Source organism: Laccaria bicolor, genomic scaffold (assembly GCF_000143565.1).
Source record: "Laccaria bicolor S238N-H82 LACBIscaffold_11 genomic scaffold, whole genome shotgun sequence".
Classification (NCBI taxonomy): Eukaryota; Fungi; Basidiomycota; class Agaricomycetes; order Agaricales; family Hydnangiaceae; genus Laccaria; species Laccaria bicolor.
In genome coordinates this window covers 995,903-1,012,497 of record NW_001889882.1, presented here as the reverse complement: position 1 = coordinate 1,012,497, position 16,595 = coordinate 995,903, and the positions used below count along the sequence as shown (strand labels likewise).

At 47.0% G+C, this 16,595-nt stretch overlaps 6 protein-coding genes across 6 annotated transcripts; 4 read left to right on the top strand and 2 right to left on the bottom strand.

Moving 5' to 3' along the window:
- Window positions 1-49: 49 nt before the first annotated feature.
- Window positions 50-1,825, top strand: LACBIDRAFT_297260 (uncharacterized protein; the record flags this gene model as incomplete). The annotated part of the gene is made up of 11 exons (XM_001880923.1): window positions 50-103; window positions 260-353; window positions 400-515; window positions 568-730; window positions 784-809; window positions 991-1,073; window positions 1,134-1,161; window positions 1,219-1,382; window positions 1,441-1,468; window positions 1,520-1,577; window positions 1,629-1,825. The coding sequence occupies 11 exons, from the start codon at window positions 50-52 to the stop codon at window positions 1,823-1,825; spliced, it is 1,011 nt and encodes a 336-aa protein (XP_001880958.1).
- A 335-nt stretch (window positions 1,826-2,160) lies between these two features.
- Window positions 2,161-4,792, top strand: LACBIDRAFT_297259 (uncharacterized protein; the record flags this gene model as incomplete). The annotated part of the gene is made up of 6 exons (XM_001880922.1): window positions 2,161-2,340; window positions 2,399-3,074; window positions 3,123-4,043; window positions 4,095-4,285; window positions 4,334-4,435; window positions 4,493-4,792. 6 exons carry the CDS (start codon window positions 2,161-2,163, stop codon window positions 4,790-4,792), a joined length of 2,370 nt encoding a protein of 789 aa, XP_001880957.1.
- Window positions 4,793-5,579: 787 nt separating this feature from the next.
- On the top strand, window positions 5,580-6,345 carry LACBIDRAFT_327007 (uncharacterized protein; the record flags this gene model as incomplete). Its single annotated transcript, XM_001880921.1, has 3 exons — window positions 5,580-5,691; window positions 5,746-5,965; window positions 6,021-6,345. The coding sequence occupies 3 exons, from the start codon at window positions 5,580-5,582 to the stop codon at window positions 6,343-6,345; spliced, it is 657 nt and encodes a 218-aa protein (XP_001880956.1).
- A 158-nt stretch (window positions 6,346-6,503) lies between these two features.
- LACBIDRAFT_294249 (uncharacterized protein) lies at window positions 6,504-9,401 on the bottom strand (the record flags this gene model as incomplete). Its single annotated transcript, XM_001880703.1, has 11 exons — window positions 6,504-6,604; window positions 6,661-6,708; window positions 6,765-6,902; window positions 6,955-7,215; window positions 7,266-7,559; window positions 7,607-7,885; window positions 7,934-8,023; window positions 8,078-8,211; window positions 8,245-8,581; window positions 8,642-8,989; window positions 9,030-9,401. 11 exons carry the CDS (start codon window positions 9,399-9,401, stop codon window positions 6,599-6,601), a joined length of 2,307 nt encoding a protein of 768 aa, XP_001880738.1. The 3' UTR covers window positions 6,504-6,598.
- A 371-nt stretch (window positions 9,402-9,772) lies between these two features.
- Window positions 9,773-13,727, bottom strand: LACBIDRAFT_249920 (uncharacterized protein; the record flags this gene model as incomplete). The annotated part of the gene is made up of 14 exons (XM_001880702.1): window positions 9,773-9,979; window positions 10,031-10,296; window positions 10,350-10,533; window positions 10,589-10,741; window positions 10,792-11,347; window positions 11,403-11,672; window positions 11,709-11,887; window positions 11,945-12,109; window positions 12,159-12,299; window positions 12,349-12,419; window positions 12,441-12,671; window positions 12,730-13,167; window positions 13,222-13,325; window positions 13,492-13,727. 14 exons carry the CDS (start codon window positions 13,725-13,727, stop codon window positions 9,773-9,775), a joined length of 3,201 nt encoding a protein of 1,066 aa, XP_001880737.1.
- A 440-nt stretch (window positions 13,728-14,167) lies between these two features.
- Window positions 14,168-16,582, top strand: LACBIDRAFT_294248 (uncharacterized protein; the record flags this gene model as incomplete). The annotated part of the gene is made up of 3 exons (XM_001880920.1): window positions 14,168-15,037; window positions 15,100-15,458; window positions 15,504-16,582. The coding sequence occupies 3 exons, from the start codon at window positions 14,168-14,170 to the stop codon at window positions 16,468-16,470; spliced, it is 2,196 nt and encodes a 731-aa protein (XP_001880955.1). The 3' UTR covers window positions 16,471-16,582.
- Window positions 16,583-16,595: the final 13 nt, after the last annotated feature.

Below are 16,595 nucleotides of genomic sequence, written 5' to 3'. Positions count from 1 at the left end.
TAATCGCAGCGGCTGAGATTGACGGCGCTGTTCTGATTTTCTAGGCGCCATGCTCATTGGGTCGTTCATAACGATGGTTATCTACGGGATTACAACTCTACAGGTACGCTCTCCATAAGAAACGCGGTCGCGACTCTAATCCGTGCTAGATGTATTTCTACTATTTATCTTTTCCAAAGGACAGTTATTGGATAAAACTATTGGTAAATGGACCAGGGTTCTTTGTTTTTTTTCGCCTGTTCTGATGATTTGCTTGTAGGTTGCTTTAATCTGGTCAGTCCTAACGTCGCGTGCGTCCCTCAAGTCATTCATCCCCGCACGAAGGTTTCTGGACACGTTGCACGTAATATTCAGTGAGTAGAAGGTTTCTCTGTCCTCAGTGACTAATATATTCTACAGTGTGCCATGCCATTCATTCTTATCTTGTACGTGTGGGATTATGGGTTCATATCTTCCCGCTCAAATCGTCAGATCACGGGTTTCGGAAATCTCGCAGCCCTCGCCAGTGGGACATGGTACGTTTTTTTTTCATTTTCCGCTAACGTACATTTAAAAAAAAATATTCAGGTCACTATATGTATGTCTGTGAACTCTAAACAAGCCCGCAAGTCCGCTATTTCAACTCCTCGTTTTCAGACATCAATCGCGATCAATGTGGGTAGAGCAATTTCCGATCGCTGCCCAAGTGGAATGACGCGTCGCAGGTGCTCATGGCATTTGTTGTTCAAAGGTCATTTTGATTCTATTCATGTTATCATGTTCCTGAACGGCGTTAATCGCTAGCTTTTTCACACACCGAATACACCAGCGTTTGTGGTCCTTTCTTTTGTATCCTTTATTTTCTTGACGTCATTTTCTCGATCAGTCTGCCCAGAGAGTAAGCGCTGGTGGGTATCGAGTCTGATTGGATTCTTGGTTCTGGCGCATTGTTGTAAATCTTTTCTTTGAAGCTGGTTATGATGTTTCAAGATGTTGATTTTATTTCTCTAGGCTTTGGAATGGGTGAAATCAATCGGATATTTTACTTTGATACTTGTCTCACGAGTCTTCCATGCAGAAACTGTTGCATACTTGTGAGTAAAGCGGTCCCCGCGAGCGACAACGGACTCACCTTCCTATAGTTTTATCAAAAGGGAATTTGCTCGACTACGGGAGGTCTCAGTGAGTCCTTTCATCTGAAAATCCACCCTCAACGTTCCTACGGATTTTTTGCCACAGATTTCCTCGGTGCTGCCATTTGGGGTACTGGCTATTTTGTCCGATATCTTGATCGCAATGGCTCTTTGTCTTCTACTGGACAGCAATCGATCCGATTTTGAGGATACAAACCAACTCATCAACAGGTTAATCGTATTTGCTATCAACAGATGCATTTTGACTTCGTGGGGATTCCTTTCTTTATTGGTCTTCCCTCGCTGATTGGCCTTTCTAAATACACAGGGCGGTAGCAGTTATTGAGATGATCATCGTACGCAACCCACTTTCAACACAAGCATCGTCTTTAACGTCCAGATGCTAGTTCTTGATACTACCAAATTCCTTCTATCCCTTTGCGATCGATTTCATCATCGGGAAACGTACGCCTTTTTCACTTGTTTTTCATTCAAACCTGAATAAAAGCCGTCAAGTATATGCAAATTCGTTGCTCGCGACTCTGAACTCCAGAGTAACTTTGCCCCGAGTTGGTAGTCCCGAGCAGTTAGACTCAACGAGTTTCAACGTTGCTTCTGTTGTGCACAATCACGAGACAGAGAGTCTGGCGCTGGTAGGTCCTCCTTTTTTCATTCAACCTTTGGTAACGCTTTCAGGGTACGAGAGGAGGTGAAGACCGGCATGGACTGGGAGGCGTAGACAAGGAAGGCAGACATAATACGGTATGTCGTGCATGGATTACGCAAAATCCTAACGTTTTATGAAATTGTGCAGACCACTTCGACTGCATGTACCAGTATGAGCAGAAGGACGTACCCCAGTACTAACGTTTAGTTTTTATATAAACAAGCTAAGTCAAAGCTAAGTACTTACGTTTGTGCTTTCGAAGTTGTGTGGTTGTGTTTCGACTGGATGGTGACCATCTGGAAGCAACATAAGCAAAGAGATCCTTCTTGGCATGCACAACCCACGAGTCTCCTCATTTAGGCCCCACCCTTTCCATTCCTCATGTCGCCAGTCCCGGCTAGGCTGATCTTTCCTTTTCTTCTTGTTGTAAATTGCTTGCTATGGTCTCGAAGTCGCTATGCGCAACCTAGCCCACTCATTGAGCAATCTAGTCTTGTGAGGAGGATATCATACCAACTAGCAAATCCACAAACAGTACACCCGTTCAGTGGTAAGAAAGAGGCAAGAAATTACAAATTTCCAAAATTGCTCCCTTCATTTTTAACAAGACGTTTGCCAGTGTCGGCCCCTTGAATTTCCAATCACCGCACAGTGCAGACATGTAGCAGATGATTGTCCACCAAGCGATACGTTCCTTGGCATCAATTACCTGCACCAGTACCTTTGCACAGACGTCAACCTCCGACCTCTGGCGTTCACAGGCCTTTTGGTCTGGCTAGTTTTCCTCTTTTCTACATTAGGCATAAGTGCCTCCGATTTCTTCACTCCAAATCTAGCCTCGATTGCTCAGCTGCTCGGACTGGACGAGAATGTCGCTGGCGTCACCCTCTTGGCTTTTGGAAATGGAAGTCCGGATGTGTTCTCGACGTTCTCCGCTATGCGAGCGGGTTCAGGGAGTTTGGCGATAGGTGAGCTCGTTGGCGCCGCATCCTTCATCGTGTCGTGTGTCGTGGGATCGATGTGTATTATCAAACCGTTTCGGGTTCATCCAAGGCCCTTCTTGCGCGACGTCTGCTTTTTTGCCATGGCAGTGGCCATGATGTTGGTGATTCTTTGGGATGGTCTAATCTTTCCTTGGGAGGCGGGCATGCTTATTGGCCTTTACTTGGTGTATGTGTTTACTGTCATTGTTGGAACCTGGTGGGAGCGGAAACAAGAACGCAAGCGGCAAATAGAGGCTATGATACGGGCAGAGTACGAGGATGAACCCATCCTCGCACCATACACTGACAACGGTGAGTCTTGCCGGAGACTTTTCACAGACAAATCTGATCGAAATCCAGACAGCCCTCCATCAAACTCATTGACTGTGGCGCCCCCGTCATTGAGCAGGGCCCGCGCGATTTCTGCTCCCGCTCCGCCCCGAATACAGACCAATCTCCCTCCACGGCCATACTCTCGAACGCCATCACCATCGCCATCGCAATATGTCACACAACTGCCTTCGTTCTCTTTAGTTGGTGCTTTGGAATTCCGTGAAGTAGTGGCTTCGCTTCAACGTCAAGCGGCAGGTCCGTCGCTGAGCATCTTCGAGAGTCCAGTTACACCGTATGCAGGCGGACACTATCATTCCCATCCGCTGCGATCTCACTCGAGGTCCCCTCGTACCTCACTGTCAAGTCAAGACGACGAAACACTCAACGGCCTACCCTTGAACGAGCGGCCTCGTCGACATCTACCTTCGCCTTCCCCGCAGCATCTACATCCGCACGAATCGGCCGACTATTTCACAGGAGTTTCGAGCCATGGCACGCACACCCCAGTTCCTTCCATATTTCGGACACCCGCTTCACCCACAATTTCTGATGGAGAGAGTGAAGTTCGTGTCTATATACCTCCCACTCGAAGACAGCGCGTGTTCAACGTGTTGGGAAAGTTGCGTCACACTCTGTTTCCTACACTCCACCATTTCAGAGAGCAAAGTCTGCTGGGTCAGATTGCATGCCTTTTTGCTGCTCCTGCCGTTTCACTTCTCACTTTGACCCTGCCTGTCGTTGTGACACCCTATCAGAGTAGCAGTCAAGGGCGGGAAAAGCTTCATCATATGGATGCACGCCTCGTTGACTTCGAAGAAGAGGGCATTGAGCGCGTACTCATAGCAGAGGAGGAAGTTGAGGAGAACCTACATGAAATGTCCTTCAACAAATGGCTGATGGCTGCACAATGCATTTTTGGACCACTCTTCTGTGTGGGTGTACTTTTTGGTATACAGTTTCCCCTACAATGCCAGGAAATCATAATCTTACCGTTTACAGGTTATTCGACGTCGAAGATCTGGTTGCCGGTTGTGACACTCGTCTCGGGTCTCATACTCGGCACGTTAGTAGCTGTTTTCGCTGACAAGGGCAACCATCCTACTGCCCGAATCGCTCGCTGTTCAATGGGGTTCTTTGTTTCCATCGTCTGGATCATGGCAATTGCCGACGAGGTCGTCAATGTCCTTCAGGTGCCAGAATTTCACCCTCTCATCAGACGACGACTAATATTCCCCTAGACTTTTGGCTTCATCTTCGGATTGTCGGATGCCATCATAGGTTTGACCATCTTTGCTGTTGGAAATTCTCTGGCAGATCTCGTCGCCAACATGAGCGTGGCGGTACGTAATCATTCTGTTCCTTCGTGTATTACACTGATCCCATTTTCGACAACAAAGGTCTTCGCTCCCATCATGGGGTTTTCTGCGTGTTTCGGCGGTCCCATGCTCAACATTCTTCTGGGTGTCGGCATCTCAGGCTCCTACGTCATTCATCAAAACTCAGAGCCATACGCACTGGAGTTATCGCACACACTCCTGGTCAGCTCGATTGGCCTCCTTGTTCTGCTAGCCGCTACTTTGATCTTCGTCCCTTTGAATGATTACTTCCTTACTCGTAGATGGGGGATTCTTCTGATCTTCTCTTACACGATCATCATGATAATCAACATCGTTGTGGAACTCCATAGTTCCAAGTAGCCGTTTGCATTGTTTTATTGATATATTGGACTAATGCTCTGCAGGATTAATCAATTTGTATTCCAGTAAACGAGGCAGTTTAATGTGTACAACAAACTAGGAATGACCTGGTGCGCAACCCTATCTAGTAGCGCCATAGAACGAGAGGGTCCTGGAAATTCAGATACGAATGTGGACTTTCGAATGCTGATTTGATTGAAAATAGACATGTTCATGTTCCCAACTCAACAACGATCACCAAATGGTCAGCTGGAGCCTGGAGGGAACCATCAAGTATCTTGCGTTAAGCGGCAAGCCTTCAAGTTGTCAAATTCACGAATTCAAAAAGAGATATCACTGTTTGATCAGTGCCAACATGGCAACAAATTCCGTCATATTTCATCACTAGCCTGCTTCTCCAAGCTCCTCCACCAGCGTGATGCGAATGTCAGAGGAACGTACTACAGCGCATCAAATAGATGATCGCCGTGGCTACATACACATCTGCTAGGATCCGGAAGAAACATTCCTGAAGAAAGGTATAAAAGTTAGCCATCTTCGTAACTGCCTGCAGACCAATTCCCTCACTTCGTCACTGCCTAAGACTGCTTTCTGGCCAGGTTGCCTCTCTTCACTTCGTTCATTTTTCTCAGGCCAGGTAGCCTCCCTCCATTTTCGCCGCCCTTTTCCTTCGCTTTCGTTATTCAGCTCATACTTCGTCGGTAAGAACTACTGATAACATACCCGTTGTGATGCGTCAAGTAACTGATTTGCTTGCAGAACTTGTTCTACCTCCATCCTTTTCGTCATGCAGGGCAAACTTCTTAATCTCCTGGCTGTAGCGATATCCGTATTATCAATCCTACCTAGTAGCTTCTGCTCTCCGGTAGCAAGCGAAAGGGCACCCTTATGGAATCTTTGTAAGTGATACGACCGAAGTCGCTTTGAATGAACCTGACATTGATGTGCATCAGCGAAACGACTTGACGGTCCTCCAAGTAACAATTTCGTGTCGCTCAGCAACTGGCGCGGTATCCCCTCTTTGCAAGGATTTGACGATTTTAATGGTATCAGTAACTTTGACGGTTCTAAAAATGGCCAAGTTGTTGTCCAGGAGAAGCAAGTTGTCTGCAAAACACAGCGTGTCGAGATCATTCAACAGCAGCTTGTCATTCTCCGAGAGATGGCGAAAAGGTAGGAGCTCACGCACCTTGCCGTGTCACCAAAGTATTGATGATATCATGTCTAGGATAATTACCGAGCAAATTTGCGAGGTAGAAACGCAAACGATTGTTCTTAGCCAGTTCCACAATGGCGTTAAGGATTTCAAGAAAGACCTAGCGCGAAAAAGCAACCGCGCCGTAGGATACGACGCAAACATCGCGAGTCATCTTATCCGCCTCGTTAACAGCGATGGGTCTTTGAATAGCGGTAGCTTTGGTTTCCAAGGAACGGATGTTGGGAATGCCACGATTGTTCCGACTGGATCTAACTGGAATAATGCAACCTCCCCCGAGTCAGTCCAGGCGGCGGAGCAGGCTGCTCAGGCTGCTTTGAATGCGACCAAGGTGTAGACCTACCACTGGCCTCTTTTTCCTCTGGACCTGTCATCTTGATGGAGGAGGATCTGTCATCCTGGCTGTGTGCAGTTAGTCGATTTGATAGAGGGTGTGTGAAGACAAAGGTGGACTCAGCGACTTTATGTAAATTTCTTGCAGATTGACTGATACAGGTTGTTGATCTATTGTATAAGTTGTAAATGGGGTAATATAGTTACAAGAATTACGACGCCGACGGAGAGAATGCTACAGTTGTCACAATGCCCATTTATGCCTGGAGGGAAAAGAATCAAACACGAATATTTACTCGAGAAAGCCTTGTGAACTCACCATATAGTTATACGATTTGCGGTCTGTGCATCTCTCAAGATACTCTCTCTGTAAAAGAACGGGTCAGGCGAAACGGAAGCAAATATCATAACAAGAGGACAAACTTCAATCAGATTCTCGATTCGCCTTTTGATTGCCAGAGGCTCTGGCTGGAATCGGCTCAGCAACAGTTTTGTGACTTCATTAACGAGGTCGTTGTGTGACAAGTGCTTCCTGTCCTTCATGATCCTGACGATGCAAGCCTGTGAAGAGATGTTGAGTAGATGCTCGATAGAGGACGCAAAGGGGACGAACTTCCATCTGATGTTTCCGCTCCTCGTCAATACGATCACGAGTTTCCTGTCTCTCCTCACTAGATTCCACTTTCGAAGATATGGTACTAATTTTAATCTTCTGATTTGACGATGTGAAGCCAGTATTAAAGGAGAAGGAGTCATCGTCAAAGACATCGCGGCCGGGTGGATGTTTTTTGAGGATTTTGAATTTCGCACACGCCAATGATTGAAGATGTCGCTTTAGCTCCAGGTCTTCTATCGCCGTAGCTTCTTTGATATCCTGATGATATTGATATTAATAGAGGTACGATATCGCATGAGTCTAAGTACCCCATAGGTCAAAAATTCCTCGTTGGGAAGGTCTTCGAAAAGTAGGAGGATTACGAGGGCAAATGTTGACACATTTACATCGTGGGTTCGAGCTTTGAACCTTACACGAACATCGGCATTCCCGAGCGAGTACTGCCATGTTAACCGACGGCCTGAATGTCTTGAAAGATAAAATTGCTCGAAAGATTTGCACGCTTTCCCCATCTCCGCTGATACATTGCAGGGGGATGCTGAATGTGACATTGGCCAAAAGGTCGAAGTCATGACTGTAACGTTGATGTCGATTTCGGGAGCCTGGACGGAGTAAGACTTAATACGTAGATTGAGTTATCTCAACAGACCGTCGTTTTAGACAGGTGCTCTTGGTAGGTCACCATCGCGTCGGCGGACAATTTCATGTCGTGGAACATGCCTTCAAGTTTTTGAGTGAACTGGTATCCACATTCGATCTTGAGTTTTGCCAGCATGCCACGTTCTGCATCGTCGGATACCGATCGTCCCAATAGTAAACGTTTCGCTAAATGGCCCTTATAATACCGCTCAAAAACGTCATTTTCGGAGATGTATCGGAATACTGTGATGGTCTTGTCCAGCACGACGTCAACCTCATTCTCGGTTTTCTAGACTGGTGTTAGCAACAGCTTGAGAGGCGGCAATACTTAACATACTCCTTTGAGACCACGTTTAAGGTTATCATCAATGAACAACGAGATAAATTCTGACGATTTCTCGTTCATATTAATGAAGGAACCAAAAGCCTGTCACGTTTCATTGCATTAAGTCTCCAGGGTCACATAAGCAAGATAACTAACCTCGTTGAGAGAACTCTCGATCTCTCGATCATTATCAAAGGCACGTTTCCACAAAGAATCAAACTTGTCTTTAAGATCCAGCACATCTTGGACCCACTTGATAGCTGGAAGGGCGCTGGCGTTCGGATGCCGCGCTTTAGCCTTGCCCTTGTCTTGGCTTCTCAAACCGGTATCTCCCTCGCCTCCGACGTTCACATCGCAGCTCTCTGCTCCCAAAGATGTATCATTGATCTCTTTTCCTCGGCGGGCAATTGACTCTTTTAATGAACGCCTCAAACACGCTAATCCGTCGGGAACCATCTTGTAAAGGCGATATAGGCGAGCAAGGTCTTCGACCTTGTCCGCGTCGATCATGACATCCAGTCCAGAGTTGGGCATCGAGACTACAGTGGCTAGGTGAGGAGTGAGGAGATGATTTTCCAAGATCTGCTTGAGTAAAGGAGATGTCTGTCTGGACAGATAGTGATGTGTGCGTGAATCTTCGGAGACGAAGCGAGCATCCACCTGGAAACAAGTCAAACGAAATAAATAACTTCCGATCTCGTACTGGGAGAGGAGACATACCCTGCGAAGATACTCTGACGCATCACAAGTAGTCAGCAGGTAATCTGCCTCTGCTTCATAGAAGCTCTCGCTTTCCTTCAAAAACAGAGGTTCAAAGTCAAGTTTGTAGACCGTCGTCGAACCATCTGGATCAACATCAAGGCTCAAGAATACGTCCACACAACCTTTTACGGCCGAACGGTTGATGACATACCCATCCCGTTCGTACTTGACCTGTTTCAAGATGGCGGTAGTAAGATGTTCCTTTATTGGAGATTTTATGATGTGTTTGAGAAACAGCTCGAGCCCTTTAGACCACGTTTCCGGAACATCGGCAGTTTTGGTGTAGACCCGATCCTTTTCGAAACCCTTGAAACTGAGAGATAGCACAAGACTAGCAACGACATACCATATATTTCAGTATCTGCCCAAGCTTCGTCATGTTACTTACATGATCATCCCAAACATCCCGCAACGACCTGAGTAACAATTCTCCTGCCAGACTCTGTTGAGCGGAATCGTTGATTGTTCCCGTGGGGAACTTGGGTATAACTTGTTCTCTGGCCAACTTCTCTAGGTTCTCCACAACGAGAAGATTGACGCCCTTATAGAGCATTTCACCTTGCTTGTAAAGGACCATGTTGTAAGCGAACCGATGGTTCTCTTCAAAGGATAGATTTGAAGCATTATGATTTTGTATTTCGCGTATATTCTTGGACAGCTCTAACCATGTCTTCTCGGCAGAAAAGTCTGGACCGTGCTTCACATTAAGATGAGCCATGATTCGTAGGTAACCAGCTTATGTACACACACCTTTCGCGGAGGCTTCTGACATCACAATGAACGTTAGATAGGTCGAGTAGAAGCGGCAGTTCTGACTACACACTATTTTCGGCCTACCACGACGTGAAGCTATGAGATGCAAATGATGAGGTTAAGGCAGAAGAGATTGTGGAAGGACAGACCAGTGGCCATCGAGTCACGGTTTCCCTACAGTGAAGTTGGCAGGTCGATCGTAATGTTTGCAGTCATTAGATTGGGATGCTTCAAGTAAAGTACTATGTAAACAACACATGTGATCGTAAGTGAGGAAAGCACACAATTAAATGCAGAGGAGGAAGAAATGCCAAGGTAATCTAAGAAATGGTAATGCTATGATGTCCGTGAGGACCTGATGAGTTCAGTAAAGTATTTACGGAAACCCTTGCCGTCCAAGTCTCGTAATTTTGTCATGAAATCAAGCGCTGTTTCTGATGGCCAGTTTTGCGACGGAAGAAAGACGGAGATGAAGAAGTTGTATGCTTCATGACCACGTATTTTGCAGATAACTTGCAGCAAATTTGCTATTTCATGAAGAACCTAAGATAGCGATATTAAACCATCGACAAAGGTTAAAAATGACCAACGTACCACCATCATCTGGCCATCCTTCAAGTTAAATTGAGGTAGTGAAGGAACACGAAAGCAAGTCTGAACTAGTCGTTCGTAGATGAACCGTTCAAATCCGGGTAAGCCGTGACCCGTTTCCCGACCATTCTCCGAAGAAGAGGGTTGACCCCAAACGGTGACGCTTCGGTTGAGGAACATGATGGCAGTCTTTTCACTTGCAGGGTCAGAAACGTCTTCAGCCAAACGCTGCATGCTTTCTAATAGTACTTCGAAATTGCTCGAATTTCCTGAGTGCTAATATTAGTCGTTGAGCAGTGTTCAGAGCTTGAGATTAGCCCACGCTCTGAGGTAAAAATTCCATCTAGTTTTGAGGCCATGATGTTGTTGAGTAATGCAAGGTACGCCCTCTTGGTTTCGATATGTGCACGATGTTCGTCTGTCCCCGATACAGGTTGTGTTAAAAGAGATGTGATGTGGGCACTGAGCGGGCCGATAAGTTGATCTAGAACGTCGAACATGTCCTTCTGCCAATCGTTCGACAAGTCAGAGGGACTGTCATAACTTAAATCAATGTCTAACCTGAAGCTTATGAATCAGAAGTCCAATGAAATTCATGAAATCGACCAGTTCGGTGGGCTCAAAGTGAGCGAGGAGATTACCCATCAACTGGGGTATATAGCTTGTAACTGTTGGTCCAGTTGTAGCCAAAATCCTGGCGAAAGCAAACCGAGTCTACAAAAAGCCACTCAGAGCAAGAAACCTGGACATGGCATAGTACGTACCGCATCACGAATAGGTTTGTAAACGTTCATAGCCTCCAGGCAGACAAGAATGGCCTGTGCGACTTCTGTAAATATCTCTAGCGGTGGTAAGATATGCCCCTCCGGAATAGATGTCGGATAATCCGGGAATCCCTTTGCAATATTACCCAGGGCCATAATAATATGGTGGACCTTGACTATGGGTAGGAGGTCTTGTCCTCCTTTGCTGAATGCTTGCAGGCTCACTGAAAGGTCGTCCATCAACGGTTTCACAAGGGAGAGTAACATAGCGGTTTGTTGCGTCGGTGTTTTGCAGAGGAGGGAAGTCAAGATGCCTGCTGTCTCGAAGAGATAGAGCTGCGAGTCGAACTGACTGTTTTTGATGGCCTCTGAAAGAGGATCAATTTCTGTATCTTCGGCCGCTGGGATCTCTACTTCAATCAACAACAGGTCACGCATGCTGTCGATGATATTGCCACTGATATGTGGGGGGATCTCATTTCGAGACTCTTTGATAAAGCGATGGAAAAGATAAAAGAGTCGGGACCTAAAGTTGAGATTTTCGTTATGAAGACCACTGAAATTAAAAGAGGTTCGCTGATATCAATCGTACGCCAAGATGGATGACCTACCGAGTGTCAATCATGGCTTCCAAAGTTGGGATAATGCAATCTTTACGTATTTTGAAGAAATCGGTGTAGCGAGAAGCGGTTTCAAAGAATTGCAGTGACACGGTCCGATGAGGAAACGATGCAACTCCCGACTGAACGAGAGCCAAGAGCATCTCTCCATGAGTGGTAAGTGGATAATCGGAATAATCTGTGGCCTTTCTTTTGTCCTTGTCGACGACGGCTGGAGCCTGACAGAACGCTGCACGACCCTTTCCACCCGCTATACGTGTCCTTATGAGCCAAGATGGTTCGAAATGTCTGATTCACATACTCTTATTGATCTCCCCGAAAATAAAAACAAGATAAACGCCCAGTTCAGCATCATTCCACTTGATCGAGACCCCATTTTTGAATGCGGTAATGGTGTCGAGCGCGAGGGTTTTGACCGCATCCGTGACCAAAACTTGATCAATTGCGAGGATGGAATCCAAGAAAGTGCGTAATTCCTTTACAAGCCGTGTTAAAGTTGCAACAGAAGGTGTACTGGATAGAATCTCTCCGACCTTGCGCATTTTGTCAAATTCGGCGTTATCGTCCTCGTCAGCATCTTCAGGATCGGCGTCTTCCTCCCATTTCATTTTTGCCAACAAGACTTGAAGGAGAGACGCCAGGAAAGATCTTTTCGATTCATCTAATGGATTTGAAGATATTTTCCGATGGCGTTTGTACTACAATCAGAGTTGTCAATCAATAGACCTGCATCAGCCAACAACGTACGGTAGTGAGAATATTTTGTAGCAGTGGAAACACTGTGGAACAGGTATCGTCATATTCATCAGCCATGAAGCGTAGCATAACAGGTTGGATTTGCGTAATATAGGTTGAAGCCTCGGCACGTATGTCCTCGTCCGAACAATCCTGGGCGTATTTATTAGTGGCAAGCAGCTTATTTGCTCGTGTGACTCACATCTACTAACTTGGCCAGCTCTAAACCCAAGACATTCAACAACTTTCCAAGTGCTTCTCGATACGACTCCTCTCCTTCGTCTCTGTCGTCACCTCTTTCAATTTGTTGTGCACGGGTTTTGGCTTCTAAAGCGTCAAGAACTTGGCCGAGGGACAACACTTTCAAAAGCTGCAGTTTGTCCCCCGGTTCCTTCAGACCTTTCGAAACGATCCGCAGGAGGGACACAGATGTCGCCAAGCGGATGGGTAATGACGAGTCAGCGAGCAAATTGAACAGCAGGGGAACCGTGGTTGGGGTGACAGTCAGATTAATATCAATCCAACCTTACAACGGCCTCATTAGCCTTCACCAGACGAGGTCGATACAAAGAAGAGGGCATACCAACATAAGATCCAAATGTCCTGATTCCCCAATCAACAACTTCGACAGCACCCTCTAGTTCCCGCGGGCCGCGGCTGGAGGTCTCACTTTTGTGTAGATTGGCCATCTGCTCCGCCCCTTCGACCACGATGGTTAGAACTGCTGCATTGATGCGAGCAGCATCTCTGTCCCTGACCGCATCCCTCACCCGTGCATCCCGCGCGTGTCGAGCAGCATTGTATGGCCGCGCTGATTTGATAATCTGGTCTGCTACTTCCCCAGAAATCTCGAGCACAATATGGAAGAAGAGGAGTGAAATATGTCGATTGAAATTTGAACGCGTTGCCGATTCCGTTGGTCTGATGAGGGTGAAAAGATCGGTGAAAAATGAAGGCCATTGGTCGATGTATGTGCAAAGGAAGAATAGGGTAAGTGTATGAGAAAACTTGTTTCGAAGGACTAGAATGAAAGATCATTTGGGGATTTGATCGATAGCGTAGGAGTCTGACTCACATGAAGCGTCCGCTTCAGCAGATCCAACAACATATTCTGATTGAATATATGCAGTCAAAGCCTGATGTATCGCCTGAAAGGATTCATGATCTAAAGGTTCGAACCTAAGTTGATAAAAAGATCAGCGTTTTGTACCACACAACATTCAAAACCGATCATTCGACGTGCACCCGATTACACCACAAGCATCCAACGTCGCGGAGGTTCGCGATACCAAAATAAATCTGTCGCGATATTCCACTGACAAAAGACGCGATAGAAGCCACTTACCGGTTGTCAAAGAATTCATCTAAAACACGAAGAGCGAAGAATCGGGCTTGTGCAGGGTGCTTTCGATGGCCCTCTGTGTTTTGATCGACGAAGATGTGTAGCGCAAGCCTCCAGGTTTCATTTGCATTTTGCTGGATGGTGGAAATATAAGCCAAAGCCTGCTGGTACAGAGAGGCTTGAGTAGGATCAGAGGCAATAGTGATTGCTTGAACAATCTGGTCGATTTCCTGTTCCATTAGGATTTGTGGCTCACAGAACGTCAATTTGAGCATATGCTCTGGTGCGCCGGATGGTAAAAAGACAGTCTCGAGAGGTCAAGCACAATTTAACGCAAAATGACTCTTGTGCGAGGCCACAATATAGAAGCAAATCACGTGACCGAGATCGGTCTGTAATTTATTCCTACATTAGTGCGTACTCACACGACACCCGTGTTGGATCAGTTTGTACATCGCCTAAACTGAGAAAGACTCCGCACGAGTGCTTATTTTCCAGTAAAAACTTAACAAGAAAGTCGATAGCGATGTCATCGACGTGTGTTGTAAGATAAGATAAGAGTGACCTCAGCCAAGCACCGCCAAAGCCGGCAGTGATTGCTATTTAAAGGTGACTCGCCTTTGACCCGTTTCACACCACGACCCCCTACGAAACACCAGATTGTCCTCTACCGTCAGGAATGTCAGAGGTCGACAACGCATCCGACTCTGACTGGCTTGATATTGCTAACGGTCATGAATCCGACTTCAATGATTCCTTAAGTTCCCAGGACAGCGACCGCGATGAGTTGAATTCTCGGCCACACTCTAGACGTTCCTCCATAAGTATGGGGAGCTCAAAGGACAGCGAGGTTGAAGCTTGGGAGGGCTTCGTTGACGACAGCGAGGATGAAGCAGCCGCCTTTCCACCTGGCATGTATACTGTGCCACTGCCTGCGGCCGTGGCTGAACTAATGCCAACAGCCTTCATACCTGATATCGACAACGACCAAGACCCAGCAGAAGACCAGCGTGTCAAAGATGCCCTCGACCAAAGCCTGATGGGTACTTTGAGTGCCTCTCGCTCGTCGGCCGGCCACTCATCGAGCGCCCACACGTCCATTCGCGATCTGCGCTTGTCTTTCCCCGATCCCCTCACAAGTTCTCGCGATGAACTAAACAGGTCTTATGAAGATGTTTCACCATCAGAGATGACCTTCAGTGACGCTGATGACCTTGACATGACGCCGCCTACGATCGGCCCATTGCCTCGGGATCTTTCTGTCACGCCTGAGGTCCAGCGTCGCGAGGCTCCCCTTCCTAAGCCTACTACGGAGAATGGATTAGACATCGTGTTGTATGGTTACTCCTCTCAGATTAAGTGGTCTTTTGTCGAGGATCTGGTGCGGAAGGCAGCCATCGCATCGGGCCACACCCTCCTCACGTCACTTGAGAATGGGAATGACCTGGTCCAAACATTGCGCCTCGAGAAACAAATTCGAGACGCACCCAATTTTTACGACGCCATCACCGTATATGATAGGACAAATGACTTCCCTCCCAGTGAAGCCGTACGTTGCTTGCACCTATCTCTCTCTTATCATTTTCACTTCATTCTTAGTTTGACCATCAGGACATTTTAAACAAATCGTCATTGGCCATTGTTTATTTGCCTACTCCCACCCTTCCACTCCTGTCTTCGCACACTTTATATCTTCCTGTTTATGTTTCAGGGGCCGCTCTCGGCTCGAATTTGGATCCCCAGGATATCGCCGCTAGTGCGGAGGATGACTGGGATCTACTATCTGTTCCTCTCACGAAGATCTTACAATTCGATGCAGAGAACAAATTTTCAGTTTTCAATAGTGAAGAACTTGGGTCGGTCACGCCCCCACAGGTTCATCGAGCATTCCAAGCGCTCTCGAGCAAACCTAAGAAGACTGTTACCAAATCTGTATCTGAACAGGCGAGTCCCGTTAACGCGGCAACGATGTGAGTTATAGAACGACATCTTCGGAAGTTATGCTCACTATTTAGATCCAGATTCGCATTGATGTCGTTGATTATGGGTTTCGCTTTCAACACCGCGTTCCAACCATCCGTCCCAGTCCCAACTCCAACAGCTAGAAATTTGACTTCGGAAAGTAGCGTATGGCTCGTTGTGCAATCCAATCAATCCATTATCCCAGCCAGCGCCACGGAATTGAGGAACACGCCCTCGGCATCCACTTTGAAAGATGTGGCGCTGTCGGTGTATCATCCAGGCACGACCTCGCTATCTCTCACGTCTACACATTCGACGTCTTTGTTCTCGAGCCTTGTGAGCTCTTCCAAAGCTTTGGCATGTCGGGAGTGCAACTCAATCGCGCTTAAACCGCAGACTTCCAAGGAGGCCTCGGTTTATTCTGCTCTCGATACCCAATTAACCGAGGCACCAAAGCCTGCTATTCAGTCACCCCTCACCATCATCCATGCCAAACAGCCTGAGGCTACGACGACGGCCATGAATCTCAGGCTGGTGAATACTATCACCGACGCTATTGGCGTCACGTCCAAGGCGCTTGTCAAAGCCGCGAATAATGATGTTGGGGAGCTTGTTGAGGCTATGGATGAGCTCGTTAACGCAATTAAAGTCCAAGCGGACTATATAGTCAAGCAATCGAAGGGCAAAGCTCGTGAGATTGGCGATCAAGTCCGCGAGCTCGGCGACCAGGTTCAAGGACAATTCCAGTACCGCAACAAGAGGGCGCGGGATCGTGCGAGGGAGTTTACGAATATTGGCCTAGAATTTTTGAAAGATCGAACGGATGTTGCTAAGAAGAACGCACATCTCTTGAAACAGACTTTGGTGGAATCGGAGAAGTGGCGAATGTGTCAAAGAGAGCAGGATGACGGGAAGGCTTGGTTGAAGGAGGGCAAATTGGGCCGGAAGAAGTGTCGGCGAGCTTCAACCAATAAGGAGGCGAAGTTGAGGAGGGCGACTTGCCATGACCGAGTGATTTGACCACTGACCGCGACTCTTCTCTGAAGGTCTGCAATGTAACTCTTATGTGTGGTCTCTCGCGCTCTGACTCCCTGTGCATGTATTATATTTGTAAATGATTTCTTTAACAGATAATTTGTGTGGTA